This window comes from Schistocerca gregaria, chromosome 2 (assembly GCF_023897955.1).
Source record: "Schistocerca gregaria isolate iqSchGreg1 chromosome 2, iqSchGreg1.2, whole genome shotgun sequence".
NCBI lineage: Eukaryota > Metazoa > Arthropoda > Insecta > Orthoptera > Acrididae > Schistocerca > Schistocerca gregaria.
The window spans coordinates 342,152,891-342,174,818 of NC_064921.1; the positions used below are offsets into that span (position 1 = coordinate 342,152,891).

Genomic DNA, 21,928 nt, shown 5'->3' on the forward strand with positions numbered 1-21,928 from the left:
TTCTGCTCTTGAGTTTGTGAAATCTCCCAGTGTCAAGGTAGCATTGCCATCCCCCCGTCCAGCTGTGCAACAAGCTGTCAAACTCATGCCTCATGGGGTGAAGCCACCAGCTTCACAACCGGTATGCTGGAAAGGACAGAAGTACTCCCAAGAAGACTTCCTCCGTCCCTCCAGCCAAATAACACCCGAGTCTTCCTCTAACCCGAAAAGTCCACCAAAGGCAAACAGTCTTCTCCTTCGCCAACTCGAAGATCCTCTTCGACAGTGTCACCACGTGATACCTTAGCCCAGCCGGCCTCCATGTCTTCAGTGCGCACCACAAACCATTTTTCAGCGTTGAACTTCACAGACCGACAGCACATGCAAGCCGATGCTTTTGTGGACCCGTATAGAGCAGGAGCCCCCTGCTTCTGTGCCCTGTAGCAGCGACTCTTCACCAGCTTTCACTCGGCAGCTGCCGAGGTGACACCCCTTCCTCTCTCCCTCATAATGATTCTCTTCCAATGGAACGTTTGCGGCCTTCGGTCCTGCAAAGAGGATTTATGGCTTCTTTTAGCATCACAGCATCCCCTTGTATTCTGCATTCAGGAAACTAACTTGTGCCCTCAAAATCACTTTGAGCTTTCACATTCATTATTCCATTTGGGATTCTCCCAGGGCCTGTGAGAGAGAGGTGCCCTGTTGGCTGACCTTAACCAACCTACCTCTTATGCCTTAACACCGGAGGACACATTTTCCTTTCAGACTCCTCACACACCTATTCCCATTTGGACCTATCCTTACACACTGCACAGCTTGCCCCTAGTCTTGAGTGGCCCGTTCTTTCTGACACTGCCTAGAGCAACAATTTCCCTTGTGATATCCGTTTGCTGACTCCTACCCATCCGTGTGCACGCCCATTTGTAATGACCAGATGGAATTTCTCACAAATGTTATCCTTACTGCTGCAGAACGTTCCACTTCTCGCACTTCCTCTTTACCATGTTGTGTCCCAGTCCCTTGGTGGACTGAGGCATGCCGTGATGCAATTCACGCACGGAGGCGTGCCCTCCATGTTTTTAACTGTCGTCCTACGATGGCAAACTGCATTCATTATAAACAGATGTGTGCAAAATGTTGTCGTGTTCTTCAGGATAGCAAAAGAACTAGTTGGTTTTCATTCACTAGTTCTTCTAGCAGTTCCACTCCTTCCTCTGTTTTGTGGACTAACCTCCGATGGCTCTCTGAGACCAAGATCCATTCCTCAATTTCTAGCCGGACAGTAGCAGACAATCTCATCATGGACACTATTGCTATCTCCAACACCTTGGGCCGTCGTTTTGCGAAAGTTCGAGCTCTTCCAAGTATCATTCAGCCTTCCTCCATCAGAAATGAGTGGAGGCGGCTTGGGCAATACCCTTCTCTCCTCCGAATCGTGAGTGCAACAATGCCGCCTTTCCTATGAGGGAGCTAGATCATGCTCTCAGTTCATCTCGATCCTCCGCCCCAGGGCCAGACGCCATCCACATTCAAATGTTGCACCATCTTTCTCTTGCGGGCAAGCACTTTCTGCTTATCACGTACAACCACATCTGGGCAGAGGGTACATTTCCCAATGCTGGCATGAAGCCACCGTCATACTCATATCTAAGCCTGGTAAGGACAAAAACCTTCCTTCTAGCTACCACCCCGTCTCTCTTACCAGCTGCATTTGCGAGGTGATGGAGCATATGATTCGTGCCCAGCTGGTATGAAGGCTCAAGTCTTGCCATTTACTGATGAATGCACAATGTGGATTTTGAGTGTGGCATTCTGCAGTTGACCATCTCTTTACTGCGTCCACCTATGTCAATAACAGTTTTCTCTGGAAATCGCAGACTGTGGCCATGTTTTTTGATTTGGGGAAGGCCTAAGACACCTGCTGGAGAATTGGTATATTTCGTACTCTTTACATGTGGAGCTTCCATGGCTGTCTTCCCTGTTTCCTTCAGACATTTTTGAAAGACAGAGTTTTCAGTGATGTCTTAATCATATTTACTCCTGGAGTGTCGACAGTGGCTTTCAATTTTCCACTGACAAAACTGGCTATGAATTTCTGGTGATGCAATTTGTTTCTCTCACCATCTTTACACCTTGGGCCTGTTGCCCTTCCATTCGTTGAAACTACGAAATTCCTTGGGCTCATGCTCAATAGGAAGCTCTCTTGGTCCTACCATGTGTGTTACCTGGTAGCCCTATTACACGGTTCCTAAGTGTCCTCATTGGAACTTTCTGGGATGCTGATCGAACCACCCTCCTCCATTTGTACCGCTCCCTTGTCCGTTTGAAACTCAACTGTGCATGCTCTGTTTATGTCTTTGCACACCCATCCCTCTTACACTGTCTCAACGCTATCCACCATCGCAAGTCTGTGTGTTAAAGCTGCTGAACTACCATTGTCCTACTGCCGTGACTTTCTCCTCAGCAGGTATGCATGCCGTTTGTCTGCCTTGGGTGGCCATCCATCCTATGGCACCTTCTTTGACGATTCCTTTGATCGCCAGTACGGGACGCGTCCCTCTTCTGGGACCTCATGGAGTCCACTTTTGACACTTGCTACGGTGACTTAACTTCACACTACCTGCAACTTTCCCGATGAATGTGAATCCTTCACCACCTTGATTTCCTGAAGCAGCCCATGTTAACCTTGACCTTCATTCGCTTCCTAAGGACACTACTCCAGCCTCAGTCTATCGCCTTTAGTTTCATGACCTTCGCATGGAACTTCACGATAGTACGTTTGTATACACTGATGGCTCTCGGACTGACAGTGGGGTCAGGTGTGCCTTCGACATTAGCACCCATGTCTTTCGATATCGGCTTCCAGCACACTGCTCAGTATTTGCATCCAAGCTCTTCACCCTGTGTCAGGCCACAGTGTAAATCCGGCGATGCAGCCTTTTCAATTGTGTTCTCTGCTCAGACTCACTTAGTGCCCTTTAGAGTCTATGTGCACTGTACACCGCCCCTTCCTTAGTGCAGTGGGTCCAGGAAAACTGCCACTTGCTCACTCTTGGTGGAGCCAGTGTGGTGTTTCTGTGGGTTCCTGAGCATGTCGGTCTGCCAGGAAATGAGGCTGGTGACAAGGCTGCAATCCTCGTACCTCAGCCTGTCAGTGCCTATATTCCCTCTGATGATCTCTGTGTTGCTGACTGTCAGGAGGTGGTGTCCCTTTGGCATCGCCAATGGTCCTTCCTTCATAGGAATAAGCTGCGGCTTATTAAGGCTCTCCCAGCGGCTTGGACGACCTCCCTTCGGCTTCTTGCTGGGAGGAGGTCATTTTATCTAGTCTGTGTGTTGGGCACTGCCTTTTTAGCTGCTGTCACTTGATAAATGGCGCTACCCCACCGTGTTGTACACATTGTGCCCAAGTTTTAACTGTCTGCCACCTCCTGAAGGAATGCCCATTTTTTAACTGTTCAGGTTCCCGCTTGGGTTTGCCGTCTGAGTTATCGGCCGTTTTGGCAAATAACGCACAGGCTCTGGTGACTGCGTTTTACTTTTCATTCGTCAAAGCAGTTTTGGACCTTTGTTTCTGTATGGTGCCTTTTTTAGCTCTCTTTTTTCATGTGACAGTTTTTAGTTGTCTTCTATTGTGTCAGTTGGGACTCATATAGTCATTTTTTAACTCCTCTCTCTCTCTCTCTCTCTCTCTCTCTCTCTCTCTCTCTCTCTTAGTGTTTTATAGTTTTGGCTTGGGCGCATATGACCTCAGTTGTCTTTTGGATCCTAAAGCAAAACAAAACCAAAAAACATGAAGTTACCTGTACAAAAAGTTTATCCTTAACATAAGCCCACAGAAAGAAATCACATGGTGTGAGATGTGGTGACCTAGGTGGGTAGTGGGGGGATTCAGGGTATCAGAGGAATATCATCTTGACCAGTGCACCCTATCCAGGGATATTGCAGTTTTCTGTTGAGAAAGGTACGGATAGTTGTGCTGCAGTGAGGTGGAGCCCCATCCTACCGTAATGAGAAAGTCGAGTAGTCAACAGTCAGTTGTGGCCATAACCACAACTGCAACACATACAAGTACACAGAACCTGTTACCAACTGTTCAGTGAAGAAAAAGGGCCATACACCATTATCTTGGCTATGACACAGAAAACATTCACCTTTTCTGAAACTCTTTCCAACTCCACATAGACATATGGTAATTCGGTACCCCCACACTCTCACATTGTGACGATTGACATTTTCCTACAGATTAAAAGCTATCTCGTCACTGAATACCGAAGCTCCCCTCAAAGTTGTCATCATCTTCCACAGCTTGCTGCATTTTGGTTACAAAACTCGAATTGGTGGACATAATCAACAGGAGTCGTGTGCTGTGACAGTTGCAAACAGTAGGGTTTGAAATGCAAATGCCACTGCAAAACATTGCACATTGTTTGCTGCAGAATGCCGAATTTGTGGCTTGCAAGAATTGTTGGTTGTTGTGAGCTGTGCACAAAGCCCTGTCTCACATTCTCCATGATTTCCTCAGAGACGTGCAGTTGTCCTGTGCTTTTCCCTTTATACAGACAACCATTGTCTTGAAACTGGTGAAATCAATGCAAAATGTTCTGGTGGCCAGGTGCAGCTTTATGTATTTGTGTTAGTGCACACTGAATGCTTGTAACTGACGAACACACTGCATATTCTGAGACACAAAAACTCTTCTCCTGCAATGCCACTATCTTGTAGAGTGCTGTCACAGACCTGCCATCTAGCGTGCACATGAGCCATGAGGTGGGCTTTTTAAACTTGGTGAGTGTTTACTTTACATGTAAAAACTGTCTTTGTACATTGTATGTTTGTCAATTACAGTGCTTTGAAAACTGATGAATCATTTAGGCTAGCCCTGTATTCACTGCAAACCAGCCACTCATTGTATTGGTATATAATGATCATAATGCCCAACGGTTGCTAATGTAATAGTAATACCATGAGCGTTCAGTTACTAACTGGCGTACTCTCTCTCCTTTCTATGCTGCTAGAGTTCACTTGTACCTGACAAGACTTCAGCAATAAGTTTACTGTTTTAAATGGGCAGTAGTTAATTTTGGATTATACAGGAACAGTGACTTCCAAGATGACATTGTAGGACCAACTGGCAAATTTAAAGTGAGTATACAAAACTCGTTTTTGGTATACAGTGGGGTGAGGCTTTAATCAGATCGGGTGGGTAGAGGGCAAGAACCAGGAAGATTGTTTGGGGATGGGTAGCTTGGAGGGAGGCAGCAGGTTTGCTGGCTAGTTACGCAGTAAGAAGGGATAGCAGGGGAGCAGGCTAGGCATGTGGTACACAGATAACGGTGCTGATGAATTGTCATGTGATGACAGTGACATCGAGTTGTGGATTGAGAAGGGGTGACAGTTCGAAGGAAGGGGAAACTAATGAATGGAGGGTGTGAGAGGGAAAGAGTTGCTGGAAGGCTAACTACCGTCTGCATAGTTAAGAAAAGCTGGTGCTAGAGTGGAATATTCGCATGCCACATCCTTTGAAACAGCCATTGAACACAAGTATGTAGTGCCAGAGGGAGAGCAACTATATTTTTGGCCTTAGTTTAGGAGTGACCATTCACTCTGGCAGGTACTCGGTTGGTTGTCATGCAGAAATAAACTGGTGTGCAGCAATTGCAGCTGGGTTTGTATATGACAGGGCTGCTTGCATAGTTAGCCCTGCCTCTGATGGGATAGCATAAGCCCATGACAGGACTGAAATAGGAAATGCTGAATGGTTGAATTTGACAAGTTTTGCATCCGGATCTTCCACAGGACTAGGAACCCTGTGGCAAGGATTTGGGAATAGGAGTATGTTGTGTAGGTTGGGTGGACTATGGATTACCGCTTTACAAATGGTGAGAAGGAGCTTGCTTAGGATGTCCCAAGATTTAGGCTCGATTATAGACAATCAAAGCCCTGGCTAAGGATATGGTTATTTTTTCCAGTTGTGGTGATATTGGGTGACAAGGGGAGTGCTCCCACGTAACTGATTCTTGGAGATGGTGGAACCTGAACCAGATAAGGGGTTTGGGGTTTTGGAAGACCAGAAAGGTTTTCTCTAGATGACTCGTAAAAAGATTGTCATAGGAGGGTGCTAAGCCGTGCCACAGGTTTGTTTATATACCTGCTCCTCAAAGGAGTAGTAGTTGTGTGTGACAATATAGTTGGTAATGTTGATGAAGGATGAGGTATTGGGTTTAGAAACTTCAGGACATCTACATCTACACGGATACTCTGCAAATCACATTTAAGTGCCTGGAAGAGGGTTCATCGAACCACCTTCACAATTCTCTATTATTCCAGTCTTGTATAGTGCGCGGAAAGACTGAACACCTATATCTTCCCATATGAACTCTGATTTCCCTTATTTTATTGTGGTGATTGTTCCGCCCTATGTAGGTCGGCATTGACAAAATATTTTTGCATTCGGAGGAGAAAGTTGGTGATTGGAATTTTGTGAGAAGATTCAGTCGCAACGAAAAATGCCTTTCTTTTAATGATTTACAGCCCAAATCCTGTATCATTTCTGTGACACTCTCTCCCATATTTCACAATAATACAAAACGTGCTGCCTTTCTTTGAACTTTTTCGATGTACTCCATCAGTCCTACCTGGTAATGATCCCACACCACGCAGCAGTATTCTAAAAGGACGGACAAGCATAGTGTAAGCAGTCTCTTTAGTGGGTCTGTTACATTTTCTAAGTGTCCTGCCAATAAAACGCAGCCTTTGGTTAGCCTTCCCCACAACATTTTCTATGTGTTCTTTCCAGTTTCAGTTGTGTGTTATTGTAATACCTAGGTATTTAGTTGAATTTACAGCTTTTAGATTTGACTGATTTATCGTGTAACCAAAGTTTGAGTTCCTTTTAGCACTCATGTGGATGACCTCACACATTTCGTTATTTAGGACCAACTGCCACTTTTCGCACCATTCAGATATTTTTTCTAAATCGTTTTGCAGTTAGTTTTGATCTTCTGATGACTTTATTAGTCAATAAACGACAGCACCATCTGCAAACAACCAAAGATGGCTGCTCAGATTGTCTCCCAAATCGTTTATATAGATAAGGAACGGCAAAGGGCCTATAACACTGCCTTGGGGAATGACTGAAATCACTTCTGTTTTACTCGATAACTTTCCGTCAGTTACTATGAACTGTGACCTCTCTGACAGGAAATCGCAAATCCAGTCACATAACTGAGACGATATTCCATAAGCACGCAAATTTTACTAAGAGTCCCTTGTGTAGTACAGTGTCAAAAGCCTTCCTGAAAACCAGGAATATGGAATCGATCTGAAATCTCTTTTCAATAGCACTCAGCACATTGGGAGACGTAGTGTTCGATAGCAGCAAGGCCATATCCATGAAGGATGTTGGTGAATAAGGAGGTGGCATCAACAGTGACAAGTAGGGATAGGGGCGATTGAAGGAAATAGGTTATTATTTTGGGCAGTTGGTTGTAGGTGTTGGTCAACAAGGGCGGACGTTCAGTCAGTAGGAGTACAATAACCAGCTAAGTGGTGGCCCAGGTTTGTTGGGTTTGTAAATTTTTGGCGGTGTGTAGAAGGTGTGTGTTTGGGATGTTGTTAAGGTGAGGCGAGGGATGAATTGAGAGGAGTAATTCCTAAGGATTACATTAGGGATTGGAGGTTATGTTGGTTTTCTGGGATGGGATCACTATGGCAAAGCTTATAGGTGGAGGAGTCAAACCATTCTGTCAGGTAGATACCCTGATCAGCCAGAACATTATGACCACCGATCTACTATCAAAATAAACCTGTCCAGGTGACAGCAATATCACCTGGTGAAGAATGACTGTATTAGTCAGCCACATGCATGTTGTATGTAAAATCAGTGAACATGCTGTCCATGTGTAGAATGGGGAAGGCATGCAATCTATCTAAGTTTGACTGGGATATATTGTGATGGCCTGAAGGCTCAGCATGAGCATTTCGGAAATTTTCTCAACTTGTTAGGTGTTAGAGAAGTATTGTGGTGAATGTTTTCAGTACATGGTGAAACCAAGGTGAGACCACATCCAGATATTGTGACATTGGGTGACCATCCTCCATTACAGATGTCAGACATTGTAGGCTAGGCAGACTGGTAAAACAGGACAGGCAGAGAATTGTGGCGGAACTAACATCAGACTAAAATGTTAACTAACGTCAGACTAACATGTTGCGCTGAGTGCAAATGTGTCTGAAAACACAGTGCATTGAACACTCCTAACAATGGGCCTCTGTAGCAGATGACCCATACGTGTACCAGTGTTAACACCCGTGCATGTGCCATTGTTAACACCATGACATCGGCAACTACAACTGAAATGGACATATGACCATAGGCGCTGGCTGTTGGTGCAGTGATAGATTATTACATGATCTGATGACTCCTGATACCTTCCTCATTTTGCCAATGGCAGCATGCAAATCCATCATCTACCATGGGAACAGCTCCTTTACAAGTATACTTCAGGACAGAGACATGCTGGCGGTGGCTCCATTATGCTCTGAGGAATATTCATGCTGGCATCCATGAGTCCAGTGGAGCTCATGTAAGGCACCATGATGGCCAAGGAGTATCATACACTGGTTGCAGGCCTCGTGCACCCCTTAGTGACAATCATGTTTCTGGATGGCAGTGGCCTTTTTCAGCAAGATAATGCACTGTGTCACAAGGCCAGAAGTGTGATGGAACACAGTGACGAGCTCCAGTTGATGTGCTGGCCCCCCAACTTGACAGTTCTGAACCCAGTCGATCACTTCTGTGATGTGACCGAATGTGGCGTCAGAGCTCATCAGCCCCGTTCCCAGAATTTACGGGAATTACAAGACTTGTGTGGACAAGGGTGGTACCAACTCCCTCCGTCAAACTACCAAGGCCTCACTGCTTCTATACCATGACACATCCCTGCTGTTATCCGTGCCAAGGATGGACACACTGACCCACTGGTAGGTGGTCATAATGTTCTGGCAGATCAGTATATATAGAATGGCTTTATAAAGGAAAGAAACTTGAAGGTAGTATTATGGAAAGGAAATGCAGGTGGCATATGAAAATGAGATGGACTGACCCAATACTGCAGGAATTTATTAGAGCACTGAAAGACCTTTGTTGAAACAATGCACGTGATGTACTCGACATTCTGTGAGAATTGTTAAGATCTTTGGAAGAACTGACCATAATAAAACGGTTCTGCCCGGTGTGTGGGATATATGATACACCAAAAATGCCACCAGACATTTAAAAAAAATGTAATAATACAATACCTATGAAGCCAGGTGATGAAAGGTGTATTAATGGAGTGTCACTGTAAGAAGTAATGGCTGCAAAATATGGACACCAGTTACCTGCAGAAGAACAGTTTGACTGATATAATCCAATCTGGGGGTGATCTGACTGTGTTCTGAAGAAATTTAAGAACGACCGAGGCAATACTGAACCTACAACTAATTTTAGAAGATAGATTGAAGAAAGGGAAACTTGCAGTATTTACCTGCTGCACATGTAAATAAATTTTCTTCGCATGCAACTTGATTGTTATTGCTACAGTTGTGCTTGTGCTGAAACTGATACTCTTTGCCAATTTTCGACTAAAAATGAATATGAAGTGTTTCTTCTTTCAGCAACACCGTATAGTGTATACCAATGTACAATCACTTTTTGTATTACAGCATTAACAGGGAATGTTGGTTTAATGTACAGTTTGAGATTGGACATTAGAAACCCACATCAGGCGAATGACATTTTTCATAATTCCTACGACATCTTATATTCCATTGTGTCGTCCCTCAACATAGTTACGACGCATGCATTTACACAGAGGCGTGCCCCGCTACTCCATACTGGGACACCAACTCATGAAGGTTATACAAGAATAACTCAGGTACTGCAACTTGTACTACTGTGATCGCCATCGCACCTCAAGGACGTGCATCATCCATCCATATATGTGTCACATGAAAACTGGAAACTTAAAACTAATGAATAAATCATTCATACATAAACTGAGTCGATACATCTCCACTGGAATATATTAAGTGACAGCAAACATGATGTGTAATCATGTGATAACAATATAATTACGATAACATTATTTGGATAGATAAAAAAAATTTACTCGCCAAGCTGCAGCGGAACACAAACTAAAGACTATTGTGATTGGCAAGCTTTTGGAGCCAGTGGCTCCTCCTTCAGGTAGAAGGGTTGAAGGGGAAGGAAGAAGGGTGAAGGAAAAGGATTTGAGAAGGAAAGACTGATTTCTGGGGAGTGCATCGGGCGAGATTTGAAGACCTGGGGCTGTGTTCTGTTGGAAGACAGAGATTACTATTAAAACATCGTGCACAAGTTAATCAGAGTGAATAATTTTAATTTCAGTATAATTAAAAGTATGATATCTAAATGTGTCTGTGACCAGTTGATTTGTTTACTTCTGGTATGTTTCTTCATCTTTTACCTTTCAATTAAATGTTAATAATAAATTCTGTTACTCAGGTATTGGGAGTTGACTGCACAGAACTTTCAGCTGTAATTGAGGTGAATGCTGTTCAAGACGATATCCATTTGCCACTGTATCACAGAGTTCCATTGATTCACCTGTACCCAACAAAACAACAGAGAAAGAACTGTCTTAAAATAGAAGAAACAGCTGAATGTTTGGACCAGTTGAGGTATATCTATTATTACATCCGCAGTTATTTTAGCAGTAATTCTAGTTGTCATAATATCAGATGTAACAGTTTTTGGCATCGAGCCCATGCTGCTGTGGTGTGAATTTTGTAGTTCTTGGAACGAAAATAACGAGGAAGAAACCATTCTCACTTAATTTTGTATCCAACTCACAGAAGGTAGTAGGAGCCATGAAACAAATTGTCATTGGGAGTTTTACTATGTCTATTGTGGCAGATAATGCAAATCTGAACGTCCAAAACACTAGATAGTACTACCTGGCATGAAATAAACATTAAAGTCTCCACAAACAATGTTCCTTCAGTTACATCTGTAAAACCGTATTAAAGTGTCTCCAGCTGCTTTGTGGAGTGTGAGATAGTTCCTACTGGTGGCAAGTAAACTTTCGTTACCAGAAACTTGTTTGTTTCCTGAACCACTCTTTGTAGAGCACTCGTAGTTGTTAAACACAAAATTTATTAGCCTAAAGGGTCTGGTTTTTACTGCATTTTTTTCCATTCATATCCACTCCTTTTGTATTCCTACTGACTCTATTGTAGTGCTATATTAGTCTGTATTCATCAAAATGAATCTATCTAGTTTCAGTGGTTTCCTTGTAATGTTGTGATATGCCCAGTACATCTAATGACATTCCACCTACATTTCATTTTGCTGCATGGACGTGAGAAGTTTATCATATTTATTAATAAAACTTCTGATGTTTGATAGAAGACACTAAATTTGTTTTATTTTGTATTTGTTCAGCATCCATGTCAGGATACTTGTATAGGATTTCTCAAGAAAATGTACAGAACATACAAGATTTACCCCTGAGACACTATGCTCATCACCATACTCATATAAATGAATATTAAGTACTAATAAAATTAAACCTAACTGCGGTAGAAGATTTGTTAAGACTTCAACATATGAAACAAAATTTATACCTAGTTGTGCTCAACTACATTCACGTAAACTTCATCTATGTCTTTGTGTAAACTGCTGTATTCATACATAGTGATGAATGTCCGCAACACTAGATTGAGAACATGTAAGTATTATAGATTTTTAGCTGTCTGATGTTAATACGTTCATCAGTGAATGAGAAAAAAAATGATTCCTGATCGGGAGTAGCTGCTATGTCGTTCTGAGAGATTTTTCTTGCACAACATTTTGGTACACATTTCCAAATGTAGTCCAAAGTATTACTCCATCATTTCATTTCTAGCATGTACTTAATTTCTTCTGCTTCAAAAAGGGAGTAAGTTTGGTTTAAATATTTTTGATTTCTTTTGTTATATATTTAGCAGTTTTATTAACCTGCAGCCCTACCACAAATTGCTTTACCTTTACCTTTTCCTTAAGTGATAATGTAAAAGAAGCTAATAGCTACTCTGAGCCATGGAGGTATGTTGAAATACTGATGAATTGGTCAAATGCACTGCCGTGGCTCATCATGTCTCACTGCTTTGAATATAGCATCAGGTGTGGGTGTCTCCGTGTATTGTTCGTGATCTTTGTTGTGGGTACCCAAGGTAGAAAGAAAAGAAAAAGAATGGAAGTGAGATGCAGCAAGATGGGCAGCTATACCCATCTGCTACGTTTTCTTCCTTCCAAAAATAAAAAAAATAATTTTTTCCCAAGTTTATTACATCTTAGATAGGACCATGGATATAATACGTCCTAGGGACATTAAAACTGGAGTTCCAGAATGAAGCCTAATTCAACTCAAATTTGTTATATGGTTCATTCTATTAGTTATTCTAAATAAGTTAGTTTGGCTAAAGACCACATCAGCTAAAAATATCAGTAATTTCAAGCTTTGTTCATAAATAAACGTGTACACAGTTACTGACTTCCTGATACAGCAGAGGAAAAATCTGTAGAAATAAATAAAGTATTCATACAACAAGTGCTCAAGATATATTAGCAAAACCTGCGCCCATTTAATTCCAAAATAATTAATATCCTTGGGTAAAACAGTGTTACTGAAATAGAATGGCAGATTTGTGCAAATAACTCAATATAACTAAATAGAAATTGTCACTGTGTCTGAAAGTTCATGTTCAAACAAATCTCCATCCTATGTTCAGTTATTCAGAAATCTAAATTTTTGATGGAAATCTGGGATAAATAAGTGTTAAGTTTCAGTTATTGTAAACTTAGAAAAGAACACAGGTATGTGTTGTGTGTGTGTGTGTGTGTGTGTGTGTGTGTGTGTGTGTGTGTGTTTTTGTAATAATTTCATGGTCATCATCATCATCATCATCTTGGACAGTTTCCAGCCTCTGGCCGGGTCTCTATGGAACATAGGCCCTCCATCATCTTCTGTCTTGCCACTATCTCTCTGTCTTCACCTTGGTCCAGTCTTCTCTTTTCTTCTGGATGCATTTCTCTACTCATTTCCTCTATCTGTCTCTTGGTCTCTTTACTTCCAGTTTTATCTCGTGAATCCTTCTGGGTATCCCCTTCCCCTCCATTCTCTTAACATGTCCACACCATCTCACAAGGTCACCCTCCATACTGTAAATCACAGATTTTTATGTGCTTCAAATATGTTGTAGAGGCACTTACCCTGGCCATCTGATTTTTGAGAAAATCGATTTATAAGTTCATTGCGCACCTTGTATATCTGTAACATTACATATATTTGAAGCAAGTAAGTGTAGCGCAGCGGTAAAGGTTCATGGCTACCGCGCTGGAGGTACTGTGTTCGAATCCTGCTCGTGTACTACTTCTTCTTCTTCTTCTTCTTTTTTTATTTTTTTTCCAAAATCTACTGAATTTTTCAATTTTATTTCAAAGAATATCAGCAAACAGTGTTGTTGTTGTTGTTGTTGTTGTTGTTGTTGTTGTGGTGGTCTTCAGTCCTGAGACTGGTTTGATGCAGCTCTCCATGCTACTCTATCCTGTACAAGCTTCTTCATCTCCCAGTACCAGTACCTACTGCAGCCTACATCCCTCTGAATCTGCTTAGTATATTCATCTTTTGGTCTCCCTCTATGATTTTTACCCTCCACACTGCCCTCCAATACTAAGTTGGTGCTCCCTTGATGCCTCGGAGCATGTCCTACCAACCAATCCCTTCTCCTAGTCAATTTGTGCCACGAACTCCTCTTCCACCCAATTCTATTCAATACCTTCTCATTAGTTATGTGATCTACCCATCTAATCTTCAGCATTCTTCTGTAGCACCACATTTTGAAAGCTTCTATTCTCTTCTTGTCCAAACTATTTATCGTCCATGTTTCACTTCCATACATGTCTACACTTCATACAAATACTTTCAGAAAGGACTTCCTGACACTTAAATCTATACTCAATGTTAACAAATTTCTCTTCTTCAGAAACACTTTCCTTGCCACTGCCAGTCTACATTTTATATCCTCTCTACTTCTACCATCATCAGTTATTTTGTTCCCCAAAGAGCAAACCTCCTTCACTACTTCTTTAAGTGTCTTATTTCCCAATCTAATACCCACAAACAGTGTAAGGTGTGCAAAATTATAAAGATGCATTCAGTTATTAATTTGTTCAAATATTCATTCCATTTGTGGTTCGCAGTTGGAGTCCCAAATGTATGTATAACGGTCGCTTCTTGTATTGCCTGAAATCGATCTCCGCCCATTATTATCCCCTCTCCCATGAATACCGTTAGCCATAATGGGAAACCCAGCTACTAGGCCAGTGAGGATGGGAGTTGTATTTCTCTACGTTTGCATCTAACTATAGTGCCAGTTGCTTGCAAAGAGTCTCTAGTGCCGTGTGTTAGAAAAATTCTCTGAAATGGGAGAACCAAGTGTTTCTGCAGTAGTGCAGGCAGCAGAAGATCCACCAGTAGAGGAGTTGAACGAAGAATCGAAAGGTGTAATCACAAATGCCATTAAATACGCCGAAAATCTATTCCGAAATTTGAATCTCTTTAACGTATACACCGCCTAGCTTGATCTCTGCCAGTTACGTTGCAATTGGCGATGAGATATGTATCGCAATACAGGATCTCTTGATCAAAAGACATATCATTATTAATGATGAATTGATAGATTTCACCGAAGAACATGAATTGGGAGAATATGATGCAAACCACAAACAAAATGAATATTTGAAAAAATTAATAACTGAATATATCTTTATAATTTCGCACACCTTATACTGTTTGTTGATATTCTTTGAAATAAAATTGGAAAAATTCGTTGATTTTGGAAAAAAGGTACACAAGCAGGATTCAAACACAGTACCTCCAGTGCAGTAGCCGTAAACCTTCATCGCTGCGCTATGCATACTTGCTTGAAATATATGTAATGTTAGGGATATACAAGGTGTGCAAAGAACTTAAAAATCGATTTTCTCAAAAACCAAGGCCCGTCGCTAAAAACCCGGATAGCCAGGTACTCAGGGCAAGTGCCTTTACAACGTATTTGAAGCGCATCGAAATCCGTGATTTACAGTATGGAGGATCCCCTTGTCAGCCTTGATATTTTTATCTCCTCCTGTAATGGTTCCACCTTCATTAACTCTTTGATCCTCTCATTTCTTAACCTGTCTATCTTTGTCACTCCAGTACTGATTCTCAAGAATTTCATCTCACTAGCTTGTACTTTGCCTTTTTCTCTTTCTTTCCTAACCTAGGTTTATGATGCATATGTATGGATTGGGACATAGTATCACTGGTATATAACCTTTTTACTGATTTGAGATACATCCTTGCTCCATATCAGGCTTCTGACACACTTCCGAAATGCTAATGCTTTTCTCCCTCGCTCATTTTTTCCATCTTCCTGTATCAGGTTCCCTAGGTACTTGAAACTCTCCACTCTCCTCGATTGCTCCACTTACTTATAGTGAATTTCATCCCATATTCTTGTACTGTTCATTCCCATACATCCAACTTGTACTTCCTCCACCTTATTCCCCCAAGTCATCAGATCATCTGCAAACACCATAACTTTAATCTTCCTGTCACCAATTACTTGTGCTGCTGTACTCATTATATCATCCATCACTGCAATGAAGAGTAATGGTGAAAGTGCACTTCCATGCCTCAAGCCATTCTTGTGTTCAGTCCACACTGATCTCTCTCCTCCCACTTTCACACAGCTCACACTTTCATGGTACATTTCCCTTATGCTCCAGATAATCTGTTTTGCTACTCCTCTGTTCTCTGGGCTTTCCACACTTTGCTTCTACATACACTATCATATGCTTTTCCAATGTCCAGGAAGGTCATTAGTAGATCTATTCCATATTCATAGTGCTGTTCCTGCAGTTGTCTTACAGCAAAAATTAGATCCACCATGAACCTTCCTGGTCTGAAGCCATGTTGCTCTTTTCTCATTCTTCCTTCCAATTTTGCCTGAATTCGTGCTTCCAAAAATTTCTCAAGAATCTTTGCAAAATGACTCACCAATATTATCCACCGATAGTTCTAGAACTCTTTTTCTATTTCCCTTCTTAAACATCAGGACAATTATTCCCTTCTTTCAGTCTTCTGGAATCATCTTCTGTCTCCACACAATTTTTATTACTCGATATAGCCAGTGTGTCCCCTCCTCTCTTGCTGTTCTCACCATCTCTACACTCAGCTCATCCAGACCTCGTGACTTCCGTCCCTTCATCTTGCCCAATGCCTCTTCCACTTCTCCCCATGTAAGATCTTTTTCTATTTGCTGTTCCTCCTGTTTTTTCTCCTCGGCTTGTTCCTCCTCATCCAGGTCCCCATTCTGGTTCAGGACTTCTTCAAAATACTTCTTCCACATATTCGTGAGTTCCTCCTTATTCTCTGCATCTTGTCCACTTTTGTTATATTGTTGAGCATAATCTGTCATATCGTTCTTCCTCTTACTTTTCATCGTCCCATTTAACACCTTCACTATCCTTCTCCGTCATTCTGGTCCACTGTTCCATCCACTTCCTTCTTCCCTCCGCCACCACTCTTTTTGCTTCTTTCTTTCTTACCTGATACTCTTCCCTTGTCTCTACTTTTCTCTTCTGGAACCATACTCTAAAGGCTCTATTCTTCTTTTGTGCTATATCCTTTGATTTATCATTCCACCGGGATGTTTCTTTCCATCTCTTTTTTTTTTTTTTCCTCCGCACTTACCAAATGTTCCCTTGAATCTACCCCATTCCTCTTCTACCGTTTTTGGTTCGTCCTTTGGGATGCTTTCCTTTACTACTTGTAGTTGCTGCAGCATGCTTTCTTTCTCCTTCAACTTCCATACTCTTATACATATTTTGTGGTTTTCTGTCCCTTTATTATTCTTAGTCTATCTCAGGTTTGTTATCAGCAAACGGTGCTCACTATCAGAGGCCTCTGATGGTAATACCTTAATGTCAATGGTGTTCCTATTCATCTCACTATTATACAGGAAATAGTCAACTATTGACTTCCTCTTTAAGTCTTGACTGTTCCAGGTAATCTTGTAGCTCTCCATTTTCCTGAACCAAGAGTTCCCAACCAGCAAGCCATTCCTTTGACAGAACTCCAAAAGTCTTTCATCTTCCTCATTTCGGCAGCCGCAACTTCTGCCCAAGCACACTTACGCAGCCTTGTCTTTCTCTTTCAATGTGTGCGTTTAAGTGCCCCATTAATATCATGTTCTTCCTTCCCGTCTGCTTCTGCATTTCCTCTTCAAACTCTTGCTTCTCCTTAGAAGTGCAGCCCACCTGCGGTGCATACACTTGAATTACCTCTATGGTCGTCCCCTTGAGTGATATTTAGGTCTTCATCATCCTATCACTTATTCTCTTCACTTCCTCTTTTAATCTATCTCTTACTACTATTCTGACTCCATTTCTCCTTCCCTCCTCATTTCCACTCCAGTACAGTTGGTAGCCTTTCCTCAGTTCTCTCCTTCCTTCGCATTTCCATCTCATTTCAGCTAAACCCAAAAGGTTTAACATCCTTCTTTCCATCATGTCTACAATCTCCTCCACCTTTCCAGTCAATGTTTGTATATTTAATGTTCCAAATCTTAGTCCTTGTTTATAGCCAGTTTGTCGTCGATTAAATCTGTCCTTTCCGAGGCCCGTTATATTTTTGAAAGCAGAAATCATAATCCACTACTGGCTTGCTGGGCCTATCATAACGTCACCAGTGCCCTGTTAGCCGTCACTTTTCAGGGTTCCTGTAGGACCTTCACAGTTACCGTAGCAGTCTCGGGAACACGCAGTCCCCAATGTACCTTGCTCCTACAGGCAATCCCCTGCTTGATGTCGTTGTCCATCTCACATGACTTGAACGAGGGGTTGAACTTGTGGGAGACAATTTCATGGTAAGAGTTGAAAATTTATGCCAGACTGGCACTCTAACCGAGATCTCCTGCTTAACACTGGCTGTTACCTTAACTGCCTCAGCTATCCAGACATGCTTCCTCTCCAACCCGAATTCTCAACTTGTCATGTGCAAGTGGATTCACAGTCCATTCACCCACTTGTTCGCTGCGAGTCCTACATTCCTGCAAGATGCTCAGACCCTGTTTTGCATCTGCACTGAAGTTAAGGCAATTGCATCGGTAGACATACTGTGTATGGGGTATCTGTTTTGTCAGACATGTCCAACAGGGCAGACACCACATTGTTGTTGATACAGCAACCATAAATATCAAATTACGGAGGACAGACTAACACCAGCTGCAATTGGACGTCAAAATAAGTCAATGGAGGAAGTTGAAAATTTGCGCCAGACCGGGACTTGAACCTAGATCTCATGGTTAACACATGCAGTTGCCTTAACTACCTGGGCTATCTGGACACACTTCCCATTCGAACCAAATTCTCAACTTGCCACACATTAGTAGTGCACAGTGCCCACTCATCTACTGGGTCACAGCGAGTCCTGTGTTCCCACAAGAGGAAGAAGACACTCTGTGCATGCCCACGTGTGTGTGCACGTGCCTGCGTGACTGCCATCATTACTTCACTGCGGGTGCACAACAGGGTCTGAGCCTGTTTAGGGAATACAGGACTTGCTGCGAGCAAGTACGTGCATGGACAGTGGATGCTACTAGCATGTGACAAGTTAAGAATTCGAGTTGGACAGGGAGCGTGAGTAGATGGCTGAGGTGGTTAAAGCAGCTGCTAGTGTTAAGCAGGAGATCTGGGTTCCAGTCCCAATCCAACATAAATTGTCATCTCCTACCATCTATCTAAATTTTGTATTCCGTAGTTCATTCAGTAATTTAGTGACTTTTTTTAGATAGTTAATTGGAATGTGGGTGTATAATTATTCTCATGGACTGTGTCAAATTTCAGTAATGATTATCACCAACTCTGACATTAGAACTAGGTCATGAAGAGTGTTGATTTTCAAGACTGATACTGTGCCTATTGCATATTGTGATATGTGTATCTGCTTGGAAGGGCAGTGTAAGGAATGACTTCAGAGTAACTGTGTTAATGGTTTGCTTGTCTCAAGGGAACAGTTGTGATTGATTACATTATGGTTAAGTTACTGCATTCAGACAACATTCACTGAGTGCAGTATGTGGTTACTTGTTCATTGGTGCATAATTAGTTGAGTCTCGAACTGGCCATGAACAGTAGCTCATTCAGCATCCAACTGCAAGTAAAGCATTTGAACTGCAATTTTTTATATGGATTAAATTTTTTACAGTAGATAGTTTCCACCACCAACTCTTCAGCCAGTTTTGACAGAGGCACTGCTACTGAGGCTAACTTTGCGAGAAAAACATACAAGCTGCTGGTGGCTCTATGACCTAGTTCTTGAATCCTAATTTGAAAATTTCCGTGACTGTGACATGCAGTCTCTCTGAGTTGAGTGTGCACGAGACAATGCACATTAAATTGTCACATATTTTCAAATTGAGAAATGACTAACTGATGGAAATCACATATTTTTGTAGGATAGAATGAAATTCAGTTTTCGACACATTTGTCCATACAATCAAATCACCCTCTCACAATGTAAAAAACTGATAAACAGAAATGAGTAAATAAGAATAAATGTGTGCTTGCATTTGTCATCATCTGCTCTCACATTTTTGTTTCTGTCAAGATTTCTGTGAGTAAGATTACTGCACTTACCTACTTCAAAGAACTGAAGAATGAGTTAAGTGGTAGTGGTGAAAATGCTTCTATGAAAATTTAAAGTGAAGTTGTTTCATGATGTCTCTGTGATCAGTACTTTGATTGGAATCTGTGCACCTATGAACTTTATCATTTTTTCAACGAGAGCTTCTTTTATTAAAAAATAAATAAATAAATAAATTTGGTTCTTCCTGAAAATGACAATAAAATAATTGTAACGGTTGGTGATTATTATATCTGTTGAATATAACTGTCTGTCTCGATCACTATTTATATTTTTTATTTTTTAAAAACATGCACCTTAACCCATTTCAACCATACCCATCATCAGAATCTGCCAGATAAACAGAAAAATGAAAAGTAACATTTGTACCAGAAATTCAATATTACATTGTGTAAAACAAAATGAACACACACCACATTTAAAATCTTCATATACTATATCCTGTCAGTTCACGAGTACACATGTACCATAATTAGTGCAGTTTAGTGAGCCAAGCTATCTTAAATAATAGTCTGTGATCTTTAAGGTGGCATAATGTGCAATTGGACGTGCCAACTAATACTTAAAGTAGGATCTACTAAGTAGAACTTAGTCATTTCTTAAAAAATAGCATACAGTTGTTTCATAAAAATTAATCTATAAAAATAAAATTGACAACTGTGTTTTTAAAAACTTCTTACTGTGTGGCTTTAAAATTGTAGGAGGCAGAGCTTAATGTAACTTCATCTCTACTGTAAGTTATGTAAAAGTTCGTAAAGTTTTGAACCTTATTATTAAATTGTTCTGCTAAGTGGACTTGCTGTTGGTTATCACTAAATGTTTTCTTCAGCTTGGCCTGGAAATTGGTCTTGGTTATTGAGCTTCTCATCGTTGTTCTCGAACCAGTGCTGGGCTGTGTTGAATAACTAAAAGTATAAGTTTGACAAAGATGATATATCATCCCTCCTGTTATATTTTATGACTTAGTTGAATCCATTCCTCCATTTTATTGGCGTCTCAACCTCTGGAAAACACTGATGGATGCTAGACGTTCATGTCCATGTAGGCAATGACTTTTACATTACCTAATTGGAGCCACAGTGATGCAGATGTTTTGAATTACCTGGTCTCCACCAAACAGTGTCATGTCGAAACCAAAATCCAGTTCAAATCCGAAGGCAGGATCAGTTGTGAAGTATTTCACAATACTTAGAACAGAAAGCAAGTTTGTTACTGATACCAGTGCACGACCAGAACACAACTGATCTTCTGGACAAAGAGTAAAGTTATTTATACAAACATCGAATATATTCGAGAATGGTATTATTTAAACAACCAATAGATATTCCAGATATTCAAACATAAAATATTTCAACAACCTTCCAGAAGTGATAAATACAAAATAACTACTTGTGGTTTGGTAAGAACCACCAGCCCACAGCATGCCAGCCAGCGACACTAACAACTACGCCACACTGTGCCGTAGTTCATGGCAATACAGGGTGTACTTTGTCGGGGAACACTTTCAATTATTTACTGCACAACAACCAAACATTGTACAGATATCATACATATGTCATTTTGAAGAGAAATCCTGAAAGTTTTTTTTCATGTATACCGCCACAACGGAGTTCGATAATTTGCCGATAGTCAGCGCTAGTCGCAAACATGGCGAGTTCAGGTGCAGAGCGAGCTGTTTCATGAAATGGTCTCGCCAATCACCAGATCTCACTCCGTGCAACTTTTTTCTGTGGGGTCACATTAAAGATTTATTGTATGTACCGCCTCTACCATGTGATGTAGCAGAGCTCTGGGAGAAAATGCGGGAAGCGACTGCCACAGTCGACGATGCCATGATGGGACGGGTATGGCCATGCTGGGATGGGTATGGCAAGAATTCAGTTACCGTATTGACGTCTGCCGGGTCACGCATTGTTCACATATCGAATGTTTGTAAAAACAACTTTCAGGGTTTCTCTTCAAAATGAAATATGTGTGTCGTCTGTACGCTGTTTAGTTCTTGTGCAATAAATAACTGAAAGTGTTCCTGGACTTAAATGTACACCCTGTATAATGGAATCATTTCCTGCTCAAAAAACTTTTAAATTTTACAAGAATCTTCGCTGAAATTGCAATATTCGCATTATTTTAAACTGAAACATTGTCAGTTTATGTCTTAACCGTGAGCAGTAGTGTCCGTTTGTAGCCCACGTTTG

The 21,928-nt window shown here is 41.4% G+C and overlaps 1 protein-coding gene across 2 annotated transcripts in view; it reads left to right on the forward strand.

Annotated features, from left to right (window-relative positions):
• LOC126337018 (protein nessun dorma-like) overlaps nucleotides 1-21,928 on the forward strand; it is a 176,367-nt gene that overhangs the window by 18,468 nt on the left and 135,971 nt on the right. For both annotated transcript variants that reach the window (XM_050001284.1, XM_050001285.1), the window contains exon 2: nucleotides 10,508-10,683. In XM_050001284.1, the coding sequence (XP_049857241.1) occupies nucleotides 10,508-10,683 (176 nt within the window). The remainder of the gene's footprint in view (nucleotides 1-10,507; nucleotides 10,684-21,928) is intronic.